The sequence below is a fragment of the Carcharodon carcharias genome, chromosome 21 (genome assembly GCF_017639515.1).
Source record: "Carcharodon carcharias isolate sCarCar2 chromosome 21, sCarCar2.pri, whole genome shotgun sequence".
In the NCBI taxonomy this organism is placed as follows: domain Eukaryota; kingdom Metazoa; phylum Chordata; class Chondrichthyes; order Lamniformes; family Lamnidae; genus Carcharodon; species Carcharodon carcharias.
Window position 1 is genome coordinate 57,346,287 of NC_054487.1, and position 20,928 is coordinate 57,367,214.

General features: G+C 37.6%; 1 protein-coding gene across 3 annotated transcripts in view; it reads right to left on the bottom strand.

The window, feature by feature from the left end:
• Nucleotides 1-404: 404 nt before the first annotated feature.
• cttnbp2 (cortactin binding protein 2) overlaps nucleotides 405-20,928 on the bottom strand; it is a 205,089-nt gene continuing 184,565 nt past the window's right edge. For 2 of the 3 annotated variants that reach the window (XM_041216328.1, XM_041216327.1), the window contains 8 exons: nucleotides 17,207-17,394; nucleotides 15,340-15,518; nucleotides 12,938-13,140; nucleotides 10,492-10,671; nucleotides 9,567-9,630; nucleotides 4,807-4,939; nucleotides 2,924-3,031; nucleotides 405-1,189 (listed from right to left, as the gene is read on the bottom strand). In XM_041216328.1, the coding sequence (XP_041072262.1) occupies nucleotides 962-1,189; nucleotides 2,924-3,031; nucleotides 4,807-4,939; nucleotides 9,567-9,630; nucleotides 10,492-10,671; nucleotides 12,938-13,140; nucleotides 15,340-15,518; nucleotides 17,207-17,394 (1,283 nt within the window). In that variant the 3' untranslated portion in view covers nucleotides 405-961. Of the gene's footprint in view, nucleotides 1,190-2,923; nucleotides 3,032-4,806; nucleotides 4,940-9,566; nucleotides 9,631-10,491; nucleotides 10,672-12,937; nucleotides 13,141-15,339; nucleotides 15,519-17,206; nucleotides 17,395-20,928 lie in introns of those variants that run through there. The other variant, XM_041216329.1, reaches the window with a different exon arrangement.

A 20,928-nucleotide genomic window follows, 5' to 3' on the forward strand; every position in this document is an offset into this window, starting at 1 on the left:
CTTGAGATCATTATCTACAATATGTTAGTCAAGAGGAGTGATACTGCTTGGCTTTCCGCTACAACCAAATTGTTGGGCAACCTAAGCTATTTCAAAGAAAACCATGGCAGAGAACAAACGAGATTCAATCAATACAGACAGCAGAATCAAAACCTCACCCAAGGCTTTGATTTAAAATGAATACTCTGATCACGTACCTGTTGCAACTCACTGCTAAAAACAATTTTTAACTCGGGTAAAGCAAGAAAGCTTTCTTTGAAAAGGATACTTCTTTCATCTGTTTCTGAAGTGAGATTCTATATGAACCATGATCTTTATCCAGACATACATATAGAAATGAGTGCAACTGCAGATTTGTGACTGTGTGTGACATATTTTAAAAAAAAAACATACCGAGAGAATTCCATTAAAACATTTAATATGGCTTCTTGTTTTGAAGGAAAATCAGCATTTTCATTGACATTTATTGCCACATTCTATTCACTGAATAACATCCAATGAAAAGATGTTTTATTATATTAAAAATGTAAATACATTTGTGTATACTGTACATATCATGCCATGGATACGAGCTATGTACCACATGGTTCTTCTCACTTCATAATATATATACTTCTGTGGAAAAACCCTGAATAACAACAATGTATTAACAACAATTGCAAATGTTTATATGTGCAACAAACCATTTGCTTTCTGTATAAATTCTCTCTTCTCTTGGCAAAAAACAGCCATTTGTAGGTACACAACCCAAGTATTCAATAAAACTGAAAGGCAACAACTAAAAACTCGTGCTTTGTCATAGCACTAACAACATTCAATATATAGTCACTGTGGTACCAAATAAACATATAGCAATAAAGAAAAACTTTACATTTTGTTTAATATATTACAGATCTGTGGTTCATACGTATATTGTTAAATTGAAGACTTTGTGAAAAAGCCGTCAAACATAATTATATTCTTATTTTTTATTGGCTTCATGTAGAGTTTTGCAGAGGTTCCAAACCTCCTTGGTTGTATTGTTATTTGATTCTAAATGCCTTGTATTACTGTTGCTGCGGTGAATACGGTGTGTGGTATTCAGAAGTACAGGTAGATGTGACTTCACTCTTGAGCTGTCTGATTTGCTCGCTTTTTTAATGCTGCTATTTGACATGGGTGCGCCATTTTTTAAAGTACAGTCAGGAACCTGGAAAACCAACAGACTATTAATGTTTTCTGAATAAAACTATTTTACCACATATCTCCAAAACAAGGCATGGTCAAATGCCTTTAAAACATCCTACCTTTAAAAACATGCTAAATTGTCACTATTTCTGTGCATTTAACATTCTTCGGCCAAACATTTGGCTGAACAGTTTTTATAGCTTTGATTTAGTGTTGGTGCGTTGGTGCAGTGAAAAATGTGGTGGAATAAAATTGCAATCATTCTGATCTTGTTCCAAGTGCTGCTATAATACCACAAGAATTGTTAAATGCGTGGCATACCACGGTAACTTGAGTCGACTACTGGCCACTATCAAGCCTTGAAATTACAGGCTACATCCATATACTAACAATTGTCAAAATTCTGCAGGAAATTTTACGTTGTAGTCAGTCTAATAAACTGAGCAAAATACACTCTAGATATACAGCAAACAAAGCATATAATGCAATGTAGACATCAGTTATTTTTAAATGTGGGAGCAGTCATGGTAGAAATCCATAAAAATAGTAAGACCTAACTGTACTTGGTTATATAACCAGATTTTTTACATTCTCTTAATAAAACAGCACACTTAAAATTAACTAAGTTTTGAAGAAGGGTCCACATTCTAATCAGTTCTCCCCCCAGAAGCTGTCTGATTGGCTAAGTGCATCCAACATTTTCTATTTTTTGTTTGAAATATTCAAGTTAACCACAGCTATGAAGAATCATTCTCAACGATGAAATTGTTAAGTTTGTCTCTCTCTCTCTGATGAGAATATCTCCATAGAGATATCAAACTGGAATTCTATCAATTGTAATTGCTGGTATGCAAATATTTGCAAATTATTCCAATAAGGAATAAATTGCTGGAAATAGTTACACATCTGGTATAACTCTGAAAAGGTAGAACATAGCCATGTTGTTCAGTAATTTAACAATTGCCACTATTACCAATTGTCACTAAACAAAATTTCACATCCACCTAGTTCACTATTGTCCTAGAGGAAGGAAATCTGCCCTCTTTACCTGGTCTGGCCTACATGCGACTCCAGACCAATAGCAATGTAGTTGACTCTTAACTGCCTTCTGAAATGGACTTGCAAGCAGAATCAAGGATAGGCAATAAATGTTGACCTTGCCAGTGACACCCACATCCCATTAAAGAATAAAAAAGAGAGTTTAATAGCCTTGTAATTTTGGAAAGATTTTGAAATCTTAAAATTAAAAAAAATGAAGCCTGGTGCAAGGATTTTTCTTTTAAATAGGATACGTTATCACCATCAATTTCCTCCACATTCCACAGATCAGCGTGCAGCAGATTACCCATTCCCAAGTTTCCACCTATGCTGTTCCATCTTTCAATAACAGGAGATGCACAAATAATAGTGTAGTTTAATTTACCCTTCACTGTACTTTTTCCCTTAGGAATGCAACTCAGTCCCACTACAAGCCATCCCATATGAACCATTCAAGATTAGGAAGTCACTGAGAGTTAATTTTGCAGTGAAGAATGGGGTGAATCCATTGCACAAGCAGCATAGTTGAATACTGAGCCACTACTTAAAGGTTAAGTCACCCTGTCCATTTTATAGGTCATCCGCAAAGACTCAAAGGGCTCCATCTGCCACTTGGACAATTTCCTTCTACTTTATCTCTACTAGCTAGAGGATATGCATCAAATATCTCCCTACAACAGTGAAAAATGAAGAACCTCAGATTCCAGCCTCGTATTACCTGTGGTGCTGGTAACTGAGCAGCATGATGATCTTTTAGCATCTTTAGGGATGGCTGATCACTCTGAGACTCAGGAATCAGAAATAGAAGATCCCTTGACATGTCGATCTGTGACAGAAAAGATGTCAATTTTAAAGTTTACAGAAATCACAACTGCAGATAGCCACATCAAAACATGAATCCTAAAGTTCAACCATCTTAACCAGTTGATTCGGTGGATTGTGAAACATTTTCTAAATAAGAGTAAATTGTTACAGGAATTTATTTAGAAATCAATGCATAACAGAAATTACCTTTTTTTTAAGGAGGCCACTATTATTGTATTTATCAACTTCTTGAGCATTCAACTTAGTCAAGAAAATCAACATTCGCCATGTGTTATGTTTACATGAAGTTCAGTTTTGACATACATTAGAAGTTAAAAAGTAAAGTTTCAGAACACTACCTTTCCAGATGTATGCCAAATAGTAATTTCAACATTATGAGGTGATTGCTATATTTAGTTCAAACAACAAGCGTTGAACGAAAATTAATGCATATTAAAGTTTAAGCAGCCAAACCAACTTTGGGACTAACTTTAAGTTGGCTTCACAGTAAGGAGGAGGAAATCAACAAACAAGACAGATGCATTTATATCATCGTATTCCTAGAATGTCCCAGGATTATTTTGGAAGCATGGTCACTGTTAGCAGCTTAAGGAGGTACTAATTTGCACACAGCTTGAACTCGCAGACAATAACAAAGACAAATGACCAGTTAAATAATGTTTTCAGTGTTGCTGGTTAAAGGAGCGCTGTTGGCAAGGACAATTAGAAAATTCCCTGCTCTTTGCATAGAATCAAAGAATTACACAGCACAGAAGGAGCCTTGTGGCTCATCATGTCTGTGCCAGCTCTTTGGGAAAGCTATCCAACAAGTCCAATTTCCTCACTCTTTCCACATAGTCCAATAATATTTTTTCTATTGAGTATTTATCCAATTCTCTTTTGAAAGTTACTTTTGAATCAGCTTCCACCACTCTTTCAGACAGGGCATTCCAAATGACAACAATTTACTATTTAAAAATGTTTCCTCATGTTCTTTCTGGTTCTTATGCCAATCACCTTGAATCTGTCTCCTCTGGTCACTGATATATTTATCACAGGAATCAATTTTTCCTTATTTACTCTATAAAATCTTTCACTATTTTGAACACCTCCACCAACTCTCCTCTTAACCTTCTTTGGTCTAAGGGGAACAATCACAGCCTCTTCACTCTCTCCAGAAAACTGAAATCTTTCATCATTAATGCCATTCCTGTAAATCCCTTCTGCACCCTCTTTCAGGCCTTGATATCTTTCCTAAAATGCAATTCCCAGAAGCGGACACAATACCCGAGCTGAGGCCTAACAGTGTATTATGAAGGTTTAACATAATTTCCTTGCTTTTGTACTCTATACCTCTATTAATAAACCAAGGGATCCCATAAGCCTTTTTAACAACCTTCTCAACTTGTCTTGCTACCTTCAAGGATTTGTGCACATGCATCCTGAGGTCTCTGTGTAGCTTCACCCCCTTTAAAATAATGCTATGGAATCTTTCATATCCAACTGAAGTGGCAAATAGGGGCCCTTAACATATTATCTAAAAGACAGCACCTCCAACAATGCACCACTCATTCACTGCTGCATTGGATAGATTAAGCAGTCAAGATTTTTAGTGGAGCTGAAACCCAGGCCTCCCTGGCAGAGGTCAGAGTACTGCTAACTGAGCCAAGTGGGTAAAACTCTGAATCATTCAATTCATATACATTAGAATTGATGTACAGTGGCTAACCCAAACAGGTTACCATTGAGGCCAGTTTGGCTAGATCACTACGAAGTCCACTTGAACAGTGATCCTACCTTGCTTATATCAGACTCAGATTTGCTTAAGCACATACTCTGGAGCTCCTCGATTATGTCAATATCTTGATTGGTGTATAGAGACAACCCTTGTTCTAGATCTGCAGTCTTCAGTGGACCACTATCTAGGGAACTTGAAATTAAAAACTGGTTAAATGTTTTAAGTCATTTAAGAAGTTAAAAACATTCATAAAAATTTTCAAAGATATGTTCATTTTGCTTTGAAAGGTCACTCAATTAATTGATCTTAAATTTACAATTATGAAAGAAAGATGACCTATGCATTGTAGCATGATTATTCAAGAATGTTAGATCTTTGGGCCTACAACTCTTGGCTTAAATATTGGATGTAATATAAATTCTAATTTTTAGAAGGACTTCTGGGGGAAAAAAATCCCTCAAATCTCTTAATGTAAACTCGTCAGTCACATGTAACCTGTTGTTTTTATAACTTCAGTACAACTGAAAGCACCTACTAGTGTGTTTCGAGAAGGTGACATATGAAGAGGAGAAATGCAGTGAACATGGTGTACATGGATTTTCAGAATGTTTTGGACAAAATACCACACAGGGAGACTATTACAGAAAATTAAGAGGTATAAACTGAGAAGAAGATCAGCAAGTTAGATTATAAACTGTTACAAAGAAGGAAACACAGACTAGGAGTTCCTCCAGACCTATCTTTTCCTTTTTACTTGCCCCATTACCACCCTTTATGCCTTTCACCATCATGCCTTCTGTCATTTTATCTCTCCTGTTTTCTACCCTATCACAACCACCGAAATCTTACCTTGCCTTTGTACATGCTTGAAACCAGTTACCATCTATAACACTTTTATCACTCTGAAGAAGGTCATTGACCTGAAACATTAACTTTGTTCCTCTCTCCACAGATGCTGCCTGACCTACTGAACATTTCCCGTTATTAAACTGAGAGTCTGGGGAAGTGGTTAGAAACGTACCCACAAGTTGGACAGGTTGGGGTTATTTTCCTTAGAACAAAGAAGGCTGGGAGGTGATTTGATTGAGGTGTACAAAATTATGAAGTGAATAGATAGAGTGGACAGGATAAGATTGTTTCTCTTGATGGAGAATTCTAGAACCAGGGGACATAGATTCAAGATAAGTGGCAGAAGGTGTAGGGGGCACATGAGGAAGAACTTTTTTTACACAGAGGGTAGTGGGTGTCTGGAATTCGCTGACCAAATTGGTGGTAGAGGCAGAAACTTTCAACTCTTTTAAAAAGTAGCTGGATCTGCACCTAAAGTGCTGTAAGCTGCAGGGATATAGGCTGGGTGCAGGAAAGTGGGATTAGAAAGGGCACCTGGGTGTCCTCGGGCTGGCATGGACAAGATGGGCTGAATGGCCTCCTTCTGTGCTGTAACTTTTCTATGGTTCTAAGTTCTGTTCTGGGCCCTCACTATGTACAATAATAATTTGTGAGTTCGAATAGTGAGTTCGAGTGAACAGTGTACAAATATACAGATACTGAAATTTGAGACAGAGGAATTGAGGGCCAAAAGAAGCGACATGGGGTTATATATAATAACATGGAATGGGCAATAAACTAGCAGATGGAATTCAATGTCAATAAATGAGAGGTGATGCATTTATCTTTTTTGTCAACATGCAGCAATTACGCTTTGAATAGGGAGAACTTCTGTGGCCTGGAAGAGCACTGGGATTTGGGAAATCAGGTTCAAAAATTTAAGAGCTCACTTCAAGTGGAAAAGGAAGGGCAGGCTGCTAAACCCTTTGCCATTCACGGATTCACTGGCAGACATCTAAACTAACCTGACTACCAGCCTCTCCCAGTGCATGATGGGTACACATGAATAGGTTTAGCTCACTATAGCAAACATGGAAGTCTTGTAGTGCAGTGGGTCGTGTCCCTACCTCTGAGGCAGAAGCTCCAGGTCCGAGTTCCACCATATATCTTGATGGCCAAAGGAGGTCGGTCATACTGTGGCCAAATACATTGAGTATCAACCCGCAAATCCTTCCAACACAATGCCTTGTCAGCCATATGTTGGAATGAAAGCTAGAGCCTATACCATCACTATCCATAGCTTCAGTCTACAACACACACGTAAAAGCGCATGTTGCCAGAGCAACTCGGACTCCAAGTGAACTGTAATACAGCACAACCACTAAAACAAATGTGGACGTTTCATCAGGCTTTCAGAGCCACAAACTTCAGCCCGTCCAAAACTATGTAAACTGAAGGTTATTCAAGGCTCTGTTACCTATATTGTAACTCCCACCAAGTCCCATTCACCCATCACCCAGTCCTCACTGACCTGCACCGGCTCCCAGTAGTGCAACACCTTGATGTTAATATGTTTGTCCTTGTTTTAGAATTCATCCTTAGCCTTGCCCCTCCCTTTCTCTGTAATCTCTCTAGTCCGACAGCCCTCAGACATATCAGCACTCCACCAATTCTGGTCTCTTGCACATCCCTGATTTTAACCATTCCACCACTGGTGGTCGTGGCTTCAGTTGCTAAGAACCTAAGCTCTGGAATTCTCTCCCTAAAGGTCTACCTCTCTTCTTTCTTTAAAATGCTCCTTATAACCTTGTTCTTTTACTAAGCTTTCTATCATCTGTCCTAAAATCTCTTTATGTAGCTCAGTGTCAAATTTTATTTGATAATGCTTCTGCAAAGTAATGGGGAATGTTTTACTATATTAAAGCTGCTATATAAATGCAAACTGCTACTGAAACGACAAAATTGCTTAATAGCCGCTGATCTTTATGCAAGGATAATTGGCTTATTCACATATCAACCCTGCTCCCCTGTTCAGTGGTTACAGCTTGTGCATCCAACAGCACTGTGGGTGCACCTCACCACATAGACTGCAGCGGTTCAACAAGGCAGTTCACCGCCACATTCTCAAGGCAATTCGGGCTGGGCAGCAAATGCTGGCCTAGCCAGCAGCACCCTCATCCCGTGAAAGAATTTTTAAAAATCTCTTTCTTTTAACACACAATGCTTGAACACAACACAATAAAGTGGTTAAAACTATTTAGGTTTCTTGGGTTTATAAATGGATAAATAGCATAAAAAAGCAAAGAGATCATGCTAGAACTTCTTAAATCATTTTCCTCGCGTATTGTGGACAATTCTAGGCATCTCTCTTCAAGAAATATATAAAGATCTTAGAAAAGGTAAAGAGGGGATTTACCAGAATCTTAACCAATGATGAGAGACTTCAGTTATGAGAGGTTGGAAATATTAGGACTGCTCTCTTTGAAACAGATAATAAAAGAGGTGACCTAATCGAGGTTTTGATGATGACTAGAGGTTTTGAGTGGGTAGAGAGAGAACAATTATTCCCTCTGGTGAATGGATCAATAACTGGAGGCCATAGATTCCAAATCATCGGTAAGAGATTAGGTGGGGAGATGATTTTTTTTCCAACAGAGAGCTGTCGGAATCTGGAACTCCACCTGAAAAGGTGGTGGAAGCTGCTTCCATAAATAATTTTAAAAGCAGTTAGACAGGTACTTGAAGATGAAGTAGGGTGAAGCAAGGCATGACAGAGCAAATGCCCTTCTTCTGTGCTGTAAGTTTCTATGATTCGATCCTGAATATGATACTTGCCATGCGCTCTCTGAAACAAACACCATGTTTTCAGAAAACACCCACCTCCCCTCTCAATCTATCCATACCACCAATTCCCTTTGCTAAATCAAACTTTGAGCAGCAGCCATATGGCCATTGGAAAGTAAAGTTAATTAAATGGGCAACTTTCATCATTGCTTGGAATTCTCTTTAATCGGTTTCAGTATTAGCCTTCCTGTTGGTTTGCTTTTTTTGTTTGGAAAATTTGTAGAGCTTACGTTGGATTTGTTTTGGTACTTTTAGGGTGGTAAGATTTTAACTTTTGTTATTCATTTCAACTGAAAATGTGTTGAATTTAAAATTAATATTCATTATGAGTAGCGAGAGATAACACAGGCCATAGACATAGCCCCAAATTACTTTTGCCGCTGGGGCACCACAAGACTTGACTTAAAAGTCATGGAACAAATTATCTGGTGAAATAAATTTCCCCATTTGTCTGGGCAATGATCAGCATCAAGCCTCAACAAATGAAAGTTAACTGCTCTGGACTGAGAACATTGTGATCCTCTATATTACTCCAACAACACAGTTTTTCACCTAAAGGTCACCTATTCAAACTGCATCAAATAGAATTCTCATCATCCTAAATCTAAGCTCTGACCCTTCAAAGATAATAACTGCAATTATTCAGCATATTATTTAACAGACTTGTAAGACGACTGGAGCAGAACTTCAAAGACAAGGCTGACTAAACAATTTACTTGTGACAATCTAATGCCATCAAGAAGACACCCGTTATTTACATTTTTTAAAAAACTGGCATGACTGAATTCCGCTATTCATCAAGCATCTTACCTATACACATCATTTTATAATTAAGAGTGCTCTAATTGCAGGGCTGTAGTATGTGATGATTTATTCTATCCATTCAGTATTTGATCTGTTGTTAACTACTGTTTACAAAACTGACAGGCCAGTATGGAGAAAACTTGCTTAAAATTAACATTAATTATCTAAAAATGAGAAAAATTATGACAAGATATTTGGTTTTGAATGTTCACAAAAAATTAAATCATAAAATGCTAACATTAAATCCAATAGTAGAAAGCAACTGGTTTATCTATTTCATTAAAACAGTGGAGAACAGAATTTTGCTAAATGCTTGTCAATACCTTCGCTGATAAAAACTTACTGCAATTTCACCTGTGTGTTCAACTTGTTGAGGCTTTTTGGCAATTCTGGCATTATCTGAATACCTACTCAGAGGAAAACAATACATTATGCACACTGCATATCAGAGGCAGATCACAGTTCAGTCATTTTGCCATTTTTACCTTGGATTTCATATCTTGGATTTTTTTTCTTAGAGTGCAAATGTATTTTGGATATCACTATAAAAATCTGATCACACGTTTTCCTTTACGGAAAAAAAAACTTTATTTGCTTTCCTCGCCTGTCAAATCCTGCACACACAGATTTTCCTGCTTCCCAGCACCATGCATGTAGTAACTGTTACCACTGGTGACACAGATTGCAATTAATAACTGCAGTGGATCAGTCACTTTTGAAAAACATAGTAATGCCTCATTGAAGCGAGAACTTAAAGACAAGTTAAATGCATCGGCAAAGTCCAATAAGGCTATTGTGCACTTGGTAGCTTTTACATATATTGAGAATTTAAGGAATTAGAAGGTATTAAAGAGGAATCAAAACAATTCACAATTAATTACTTTTAAAAACTCTACAATATCCCACAATGGCAAATAAATGAAGATTCTGATCATTTGGCTTTGGTTACATCGAGTGAATAAGAAATGTTGACCAGAACACCAACAGACCTTTTTGCTCCTCTTTGAACAGTCATGTTGCAATCACTTGAGTAGACAGATAAGGCTTTTATTTAACATTTCAACCAAAGCACGTCTTTAAGTGTCATGTTTGACTTTGCATTGTTTCCCATATGTACTTTTTAGAAACCAAAATAAAGCAGGAAGTAAAATCCATAACATGAATAACTAAATATTTTAGGAGTCCTGATTAATATTTGCATACTGTGGTACTGAATATATTTTCTTGAGCTTTTACAATAAATTGTATGGTACTGTAATGCACCTTACCTTCTCTTTGCCCTTCAAACTTGTTCCATGACTGAGACACTGAATGGGCAGACTTCTTGCGGGGGCCAGTGCTCACTTTTCTCCAAGCATTGCTGTCAACTTTCTTGCTGGTTTTGTAATTGGATATCATGGTTAAAGGAAAACTCCATCCTTGGAATTCTGGTGCATATTGTTCGAACTCTGTAATCGAATGTCTCAATTAACGGATATGGTTCTTTCAGACATTCTAATATACCTGAATGATTAACAATCAGTCACTGTGCAAAAAGATTTATCATTTCCAATTTACCTTTAATTCACTTTTTTTTAATGAAGTCAAAAGAACATTGCATTCCTTCTCAGCCTTCAGGTATTCTCAACTTCATGAAGAATTTCCTAGCTGAAAAAGGGAGGTGGCCTGTCCTTGGTTTTTGTCAACACAAGCAGTCTGACTGCAGCTTGGTACAACTCATTGGTCAATTTTTGTACTCAGTGCCACTTCCAGACAAAAAACTCATCAGCTCAGTTTATGAGTAACACTTCTTTTAAAAAATGATAAAAATGTCAAAAATGGTCACAATAAATGTCAGTCACCCTAAAAGTAATTTATTGTACAGGATTTAGATTTGAAAGTTCACAAACATGTGCATAAATGTTTCTCAGTGGAGGTTGTTAGAAGATTGCTTTGTACTTCATTCATGGTGCACCTACACTTTATGCAGGTATGGTCAATTATTTGGCACTAACTTGTTTGTCGTCTCAGTATGAAGTTCTGCATATGCTTAAAAACTAGGCAGGCCAGATACTAATTATGTTAAAGTATCAGCACTTGGGTGTTAGTGATGGATGCGTTTTTTTCCTTTTAACACTCCTGGTTCAGTCAGCTCAGTCAACATCTATATAGATCAGAAAGGTCAAGTTTAATTCTCAATGTCTGCAGAATTTGTTGATCTTGACCATGGCAGTCAGACAATTAGTGTCAGTGATCCTGGGGTTGGGAGTGAAGAAATCAGTCAAGGTTCCCATTTCTGATTGCTAGTATAGTGCCACATGCTGGGCAGTGCAGGTGTGGATGGAGTTGGGGTCTCAGTTTTGATGCCTTAAAGGTGAAATAACCTACCAGTTATGTTTAAGGTAAGACATGAAGAATGGCCACTTGAGCAATGTATTACAGTGTAACCATCACCTTAGCAGCAACAACACTGAGTCTTTAAATATCGCGAAACACTCCAAAGTGCTTCACAAGAGCATCAAACAAAATTTGATACCGAACCACATAAGGAAATATTAGGTCAGGTGATTAAAAGCTTGGTCAGATATTGGATTTAAGGAAGCCATAAAGGAGGAAATAGAGATATAGAGGCTGAGGTGTCAGGAGGGTACTCCAGAGCTAAGGGCCCTGGCAACTGAAAGCATGGCCACCAGAAAGAATTAAAATCACGGATGCTCAAGAGGCCAGAATTGGAGAAGCGCAGATCTCTTGGAGGGTTATAGGGTTGGAAGAGGTTAGAGAGATAAGGAGGGGCTGGGGGGTGAGGCCATGGAAAGAACTGAAAAGAAGGACGCGAATTTTAAATTTGGGGTGCGGTTAGCGAGCATGGGGTGATGGGTAAATGGGATTTGGCATTAGACAAGACATGGGCAACAGTTTTGGATGACCTCACGTTTATGGAGCGTAGACCTGGAGGTTGGTCAGGAGTGTGTTGGAATAGTCAAATTTAGAGGTGACAACAGCATACAATGCTTTCAGGAAGGGAAGGAAGGAAATTGATGGAGGAGGAAGAAAAAACAGCAAAAATAAAATTCACATTGGATGGGTATAGCTTTTGCATAAAATGGATATTATACATCCCAAAAGAATTAAGCCCACTGCAAAAATGGTACACAGCATCACTCAGCAGCTATCTTGACACTGGATTTAGCCTGCAGCACAATGACAAACACTTTGGATGTTCCTAATAAATAAATACATGATGTTGTATGATATCAAGTTCTGATAAAAAGCTTTTTCCTCATATCCAGATTGCAATCTCAAAATTTTATCAATCACAATTGAACAGCAAGGTTAAGAAAGCAATTGCTTTCTAATTTGTTTGCATTTTATTTTGGAAATATTTGGCTTATTAAAAAGAAAAAGCTTGATCAAATTGTTTTGATGTATTTTTTCAGAGCTCAGCAGAGTTTCAAAAATATATGGATTTTAAGGTTGCAAGGGAAAAACATGGAGTGTCAGAGGGCAACATGCTTTGTATTTTGAGCATACATTCTGTGCAGGCCATTGCTCAATAACTCAGGTCTAAAGGTCACTGCAGTTTTGTGGTAATAATATGATAATAATCTCAAAATAAAACAAATTTACAATTCAGTCTGATTTATATACTGTATACATATTATTAGACCAAGTTCTTTCAAAAGATAGGATTATGCTATAGTCGGACTGTTTGCAACTTTTTGTTCTCCACATTACCTTGTCTGGAAAGAGAGCAGCCATGTAGCACAGCTTTATTGAGCAGAATGCTCAATGCAGCCTTGACTACAGCCTGTTGACCCTGATTAAGGATCTTATTTACAGGTGGCCCTTGCCTACAATGTCTCTTCGCTGAGGCTCTGGAAAGTATGGCTTCTTCTGCTCTTGGAGCAATAACATTATTCCATAAATTAGCCATCCATCTGCACATTCAAGAAAAATGGATTTTCAAGATACAAAATTAAAGTGTACAAAAACAAAAGTATACAAGCAACAATTTTGTAAAAATATCTTCCCCTCCAAACTCCCCTTTAAGTCATGCACAATCCTCATGTGATTATTATTTCTTCACTATCACTGGTCAGGTAATCTAAGAGACAGGGGCACAGTCTCAAGAAAAGGGGACAATCATTTAGTACTGAGACGAGGAGAAATTACTTCACTTAAAAGGTTGCGAATCTTTGGAATTCTTGAACCCAGAGAGTTGTGGATGCTCCATTGTTGAATACATTTAAAGCTGAGGCAGGCAGATTTTTTGGTCTCTCAAAGAATAAAGGGATGTTGGGACCTGGTGGGAAAATGAAGGTAAAACCCAAAAACAACCATGATTGCACTGAATGGTGGAGCAGTCTCGACAGGCCATATGGTTTATCCCTGCTCGTACTTCTGTTCTGCTGCTGAATGCATTTTCAGCTGTGCAAGGTTTAGAGAGGACATTAACTGGATTGTTGAGCTCCAATATGTCACTGTTGGCATCAAATCTGTGTTACATGCTGATTAATGTCACAAACTGCCTACTCTCCACACTCTCAGGGGATGCATCCTATGCATGCATTAATGCCCTAATAAAAATGGCATTCAGGGCAACTAGTTCCAGAAGTGTGTGCATAAACCCTGCATGCTATTTTGGAGACAAAACAACACCAATGCTGCCAAAAAATCGGATGCTAAGGGTCTTTAAAACCAAATGTTTTGTCTGGTCATGGAACTTTATATTTGGATAATGAGTCTCAGTCTCAGGCTTCAGGTCAAAAAGTATCTATCACCAGCTTTCTCCCTCTTTCCTAAAAAAAGAATATTTGATAAGATCAGATGGTAGAGGCATGCTGATTTCTGCATCAACAACATGTTTACTGTTTCTCTGTGCATGGCAAAAGATTGGCTCTCCTTTTTGAAAAAAAATTGAAATGATGCAGAAAATATTTAAAAATAGACAGGGAACTTTTTTGTCGAAGCTTTTCATCTTGCACTCATCAGGATAATTCGCAAGAAAATGTCAATGTCAGGGGAAGCAACATATATATATTGTATGAGGGATTGCTGATTGGTTGGCAAGTGGACTGTCATTGTTAGAGATGGTGCCATGGAGAATGCGCCAGTTGATGGTGACAGACAGGTAACTGCCGAGCATTGTTTGAAATTTAAACTAGTGAGTTTGACTCTGATTGGTCAAGGCACTGCATTGGGGAATGAACCAGCGAATGGCTGTCACTTATTTTGCTTAGCTAAAACAGACGCAATGTGTGTATATGTTCTTTCTGTCTGCAAAGAACAGGGCCCTGTTTATTATTATATGTAGCTTCTAGTACACGCAAACATGCCACACTGTGAGCCTGACTGACAATCTTAAATTGTTTGCCAGCATAATTCTTAGCACACTGAGGATGATTTAGCAAATTTTGTCCAATCACAGAATCACATCTAATGTTGGACACTGTGTTTTGCATGCACAAACTAGTAGGGTAGGGTCTATACCTTGCCCGTTGCGAACAGCAGAAGGGACATACAGTTTGATATGATCTGCCAGTCTTTAGGATGTACATTCTATATAACTAGCATCGCACGGGCACTGAAATTCATACACCACATTGTTCATTTGTGTGATAGGCAGCACTTGTCTTTGGCTTGATGGCAGCATCCTGTTAGTGGCAGCGAGTGGTATTCGCCACTATGCAGTAGCAACACACACTTTATGCATAAAAACACAGAAACTCTTTGACACCTCCAGGTCAATAACTTCGTAACACTCTTCGATAAATCACATAATTGAGTTCATGCATTCCCTTTATAGGACAATATTTGTACATGCATTTGGTGCTTTTAGTTCAGAAAGTTCTCAGGCAGCTTAACATACAGTAACTAGAAATTTTGATATCCACATATTATAAGCTGCACAGAGAAGTTAAAAATGGCAGAAAATTTCAGGTTCAAGATACATATAACACAACCAAACTCCACTCCAGCAATTTGTGATTATAGTTCTTGTAGCACCCACCTACCCATCCAATTTCCTCTATGTTTCCAAAGGTGACATACAAGGGAAACAGGATGAGAGAGATTGTTTTCGAATAGAAAAAATCTTCCACTTTAGAAGAACTAAACCCATAGATAAAGAAACCTACTTCATTATAGGCTGAACCTGGCCTGGTAAGATTGGACAGGAAAAGAAATCTCTTGGTCCCATCAGTGCCTCAGGTGTTCCTAAGCGAGACAAGTAGGAATTCAGCTGGCGCCAGACTGTGCATACCCACTGCACAGCCTTACATGTTGGATCAGTTGGAGGCGGTAGCTGTCCTTGGAACTGTAAAGTATTACCGTTATTTCCTTTTAAACATGTCACCATGCAGAGAAATTAAGATAGACAAAAAAATTATTTGATCAGAATGCCAATTATCATTTGCTGCAAATCAGTAATCTGGTTAATCATATTTCATTGAATTTGGGTATGAACTTCTCCGCCCACACCCTTTTGTCAATTTCTTGCTTTTGACTCTGTTAGGGGAATGGGCACTGTGCAGGGAATTTGCAGCAGGTGGGGAAGCACTTGGAGCAGGTGACAGCTCAGCCCAACCCAGTCCAGCCTCCGCGACAGACACCTGCTCCTGGCATCTCCTAAGCCTGAAGGAAATTGCATGTGATTTTTATTTTTGATTGGTATTGATTTCCATCGGCACTGGTTTGATACCTCACCCCAAGTTGGTGCCCTTGAGTCCAGACACTCAATGTGAGCAAATTAGTTCACCACAGAAACATGAATTAAGCCAGCTCCAGTCCTCATCTGCATTCTAAAATGTACAGCAATGAGAATGATGGCTGACCTTCCAATCAGAGGTGGTACGGTAAGATAATTGTGGTGCAACCCAGGCTAGCCTGTTTGGTATTAGATAACTTAGCAGGAACCAGAGATTGAATCCAGGGTCCCCTTGACCTGTAGGAAATCACTGCCTTAACAGATGAGTTGCCGTGGTAGCCCAGGGCATGATTTTAAAGTCTCCTCCCTCATCCTCCAGCATAGTTCAGTTGAAAAGCAGATGTGTTTTAGGCTTATAATTCAATAAAACTTTGTGAACTCCCTCAAAGACACTTAATACTGCACCAGATCTACAAATATACAAATTAGCTCTCAAGACCCGTAATTTGAAGTAAGGACTAATTTAGGTGGTTCAGATTGTCCGTTACTTTCAGTTGTGTTGCAAGTTGAAATAACAGGAGTGAAATTGATCTACATCAGCAGCCCAGAACAGGTGCATCACAAATCGACAACTGTTTTTTCAACTCATCAGTTGATATTTTCCATTGACTTGGAAAATATTGCCAAGGCTTTGAATTTCAGATCGAGCAAAAGCAACAGTGAGACTGAGAAATAAGACTCCAAAAAGAGTTTGAACTATTGTCCTGTGAACTTCAGCAGAAAGAAGATCAGGTAAAAAATTGGTTGCTGATTTACTTTTGAGTCTGTTTTGCCTGGTTGGCATAGTCCCATTTCACCACAGGTCATTCTAATTAGAAATGTATCTGATTGTAATATTAAACAACACATTTTATTTCTGATCAGCAACAGCTATTTATGATTTAGCTGGGTTTATCTATATCCATTTAACAGAAATTAAGGCATTTTGTGGATGAGTTTAGATTAGATTTTTAAGTTTTCCAATTCCTGCTTTTCAAATACTCAGTAATGAATTGTGGATAGGAGGTATAAGACCTCTGAATAAAGTGGCAGCTACAAAATCTGCTAAAGTTTCTGAACAAGGAATTAAGATAAATTACACTCCTAATTTGCTGTCCTGGATATACTCAACAGATGAACAACAGTTAACACCTGAGAAAATGATCTAATTAATGTGCAGTAGATGTAAAATAAAAATAAAAATAAAAATAACCACGATGGCTCCCTTTTCAGTAAGTTTGTAAACACAACTATAAAGTTAGCTCAACTCCTATTACAATCTAAATTTATACTGAAACATATCAGCAAAGCTTTCTTACCTTGTGAATAATTTGTCTCTTCAGGAACCTTTGAAGCAATCCACTAATAGGTTCCACATCCCATCGAAGCTGAACCCATCGAAAATGTTGCTGCACCATCAAGTCTGAACTCTGAAGTCTCATCTTTGCCATTGTCCCTATCAAAAAGCTATTTTCTTGGAAATAGTAGGTATCTGAAGTCCCATCAACTGTAAATCAGAAGTACCAAAAGGAGTCAAGCAACAGTTAAGTTTCTCGTCTGTGCAATAAGTGCCTCAAAACAGTTGAATGGATCTTCTTACTATTGAGAATGAACAAGGAACTACACTACTTCAGCACCATTATAATATTAAAAGGCTCCTGCCTATTTCAAGCATTAGCAACATGGAAAACTGAGATCCATGTTTTAAATAATTTCCTTTACTTTCAATCTTCTGGTCAGGAATCAAAGGTGCAGAACTTGGTTCAATAGGAAATGTAATTTATCCAAAATTAGACTGCAACTTGCTTTTTTTTAATCTAAATGTTTTCAGAGCTAACAGTCTACTTCCCTACTTCCAGTAACCTTTCATTCCTGTCCTATCCCTAGGTGTATCTGAAGGGCAATGCTTCTGTGAATTCTACTGTGCATCTGCCAATATGAAATAAAATATATACTGTTCATTTTATGAACTTCCAACTGCAATTCCACTTTTATATCTGCATTCCATTCCCTCTCCGACCCACATTTGGAGCATGAAACAATCAGACATGGAGTTTAAAATGACTGAAACTCAATCAGAAATTAAAGGGAAGTTTTATGACCAGAGTCAAATTGAGAATCTACAATAGGACTGGTAGGCTGCCCCTCTCTTTATTAGTGTTGTTTCTTTTTCCAAATTGCTGCTCTTATAATGGGAATAGGTGTACAGACAGTACCAAGCTTTTTAAATGTAAAAAGCAAATAGAAGTGAAACTCCCATTATTTACACTTCAATTATTTGGCACATATTGGCATGCTCTTGCTCCTAATTCATATGTTCGTATGTTCATATATTTGCAGGGCAAAGTACAAAACAAGATAACATATGTTAGACTTCACCTTGTTGACAGGTTTGCATAATTAATAAGGCTAAGTTAACTGTACGTACATAAGCTGAGTGATGAAAAGTCTTAATTTGTATGTATTATTGGAATGTTAAGAGTCTCTAAGTTGGCATTTATGTGCCAAAATACTGTAATGTAGCCTTAAGAAAGAACATGTGGAGTTATAGCTAGAGCACTATTCCCAGACAAGAATTTTCTTACTCTGGAATTTAATATTGCATCCAAGTCCCAAAACGTACTTCTTTTGTTACTAGCATTCATTTTTCTTGAAGAATAAAAGTGCATATTATTTTTGTAATTTGTACTGCACTTAGCCACAATTCCATGGCTGTGACCTAGATATACCATTTGTATTTGAAAAACAAAAATGCAAGGACTCTTAATTAACTGCCAACTTCCATTATCAAAAGGGGTTAGGGAAGAGAGCAATTTATGGCTGACTCTCCATTTTGTATCACTTATGCCCCATGTGCCTATTTAAAGAAATCCTACAAATACACATTATTTTTGTGTACAATTACACATTGCTAGATGCATTTAAAATAATCAAGGTGGGATTACAGAGCAGTAATTTAGGTGCTGACTATGAACATTTTCCATCTAGGTTAAGATAGTTTCCAGCTAATATCTGATCTCGGGATTTTGCCAATGGACCTTTAGTGGCTTAAGGGATGAGCTTATGAAACATTTTTTACCACGTGCCTATGATATATTTCTGATATATATATATTTCTTTCTTTCTATTTTTGCAATAGAATATATTTGGTGGAATGTAAAACCATTGGAACAGTTTTTAAATTTGCATTTTCTATAGGTGTCCCTTGCTTTTCTCACAAACATGACACATGAAGAACTCCACGTTTTAAGTTACAATGTAAACTTACAGACTTAGTAAAGCATAAATATTTGCGAAAGCAAAACACTGATTCATATCAGAGTAATCCCCTGTGCTTTGCAGGAATGTTTAATTAGAACATATCTCTGCAGCAACCACAGCAGAAGTAACTAATGATCTGCAAATATTTGGCTTAATAAGATACAATAAACCCACTTGAAAAGTACAGTACATGCAATAAAAGTGTTCCAGCACAAGGACTTCTTGATTTATTTTTCAATGTGGTATGGCAATGTTCACAAGACATTAGATGAATGGGTGAAGTATTCTGAAATCGAATTCTGACAGAAGTGTGGCAACTATTGAGTCAGTTCAATTATAGTTAAGGATAATGATTATATAAACAAAATTAGTTTTGATTTCACTTTTTTTGAATTGGGCCCACTGCAATTGTATAAAATCATTTCTGTGGCAGGGGGTGGCTGTACATTTTAAAATTCTGCATAACTTCAGAATCACATGTAACTCCTATAAAACAACTCGAGATAGTTCTTTCACAACACTTAACAATGCTTACAAAGCTAGTCGTTTTTTATATTTCTAGTACACTTTAATGGACACTAATGAGAAAAGTCATCCTTGTTCATTGCAAATGTATAAAGTATAGAATTTCATTGCTTTTAAAATTGCATTTTTTATGAAGTATTTTCACTGGGGGTGCAGTGAGACTTTCCAGGGAGGAGTAGAGAGGGTTTGGTGATAGTGGAGGTCACCACTAGGCCTGAAGAAATGTTAACTGGATACATTTAATAAATGGCTACACCTGCATGATTGCAATCCAATAAAGAGTGAACCTTGATTCTGTTTTCCTGCAACTGGGGACAAGCTTTCACATGTGGTCATTAGGGTTCATATTGCATCGGCAATAATCGTCATTGACAAGCTGCAGCTCAAACTGGGCTCAAGGCCTATGTGTGTCGCTCCATACAGCCAGGACTCTATAAATAGTTCAGCACCCTGCTCCTCCTGCTAGAGGGAATAACTGTAGCAATGACTTGGACAATAGTTACAAATGAAAATACTCTCAAAGTAAAGGCAGGGATCATGTGACAACTGAATTCCTCCTGGTGCATGTCAACTTGTTGCTGCTCAAGGGCCTCAGCCACCACTTGAAGTAGCTGCACACACCATTAGGATACATTCAATGCCCACAGAACAAGATAATAATTAGTGACAGGGAATATCTTGGGCACATTTGATTTACAGCCTTGATTCTAGGCCAAAATGTGGCAATTCTTATTGTAGGAAGGTTTTATTTTTAAATGTATATCATCTGTTTCTTGTGCCATAACCATCATGCCACAGATTGAGCCTGATCTGGTCCTGTGTTTACACCAAAAGTATCAGTTTGATAATGATACCATTATTACTATGTATGTTATGTCAGTCATTTACTTCTTTAAAAATATTGGACGGATCTTTCAACTGCAGTAGGGCTGCAAAACTGGCAGTGGTGTTGCTCAGTGATATTTAATAAACTCAGTGGAAAGCAAAACTGAGTGGGAAGTTTCATGGGCAGTCAAGATACTACCGCTGGTTCTGCACCCTGGTCGAGGATGAAAGTTCCATCCACTGTCTCTCAGAAAAGCAGAACAGGAGCTCAGCAAAATATAATTTGGGAACTTCTAGTCTAAAAAAGAATCTTATCAATTTTACCAAATTTTCAGAGATTTTTCTTAAAAATGGATTTCTTTTTAAAGATTGTGTTATGATTAGTGAACAAATATTTTAAGTGGTTTTCAGAAGCTAGAACCTTACCACA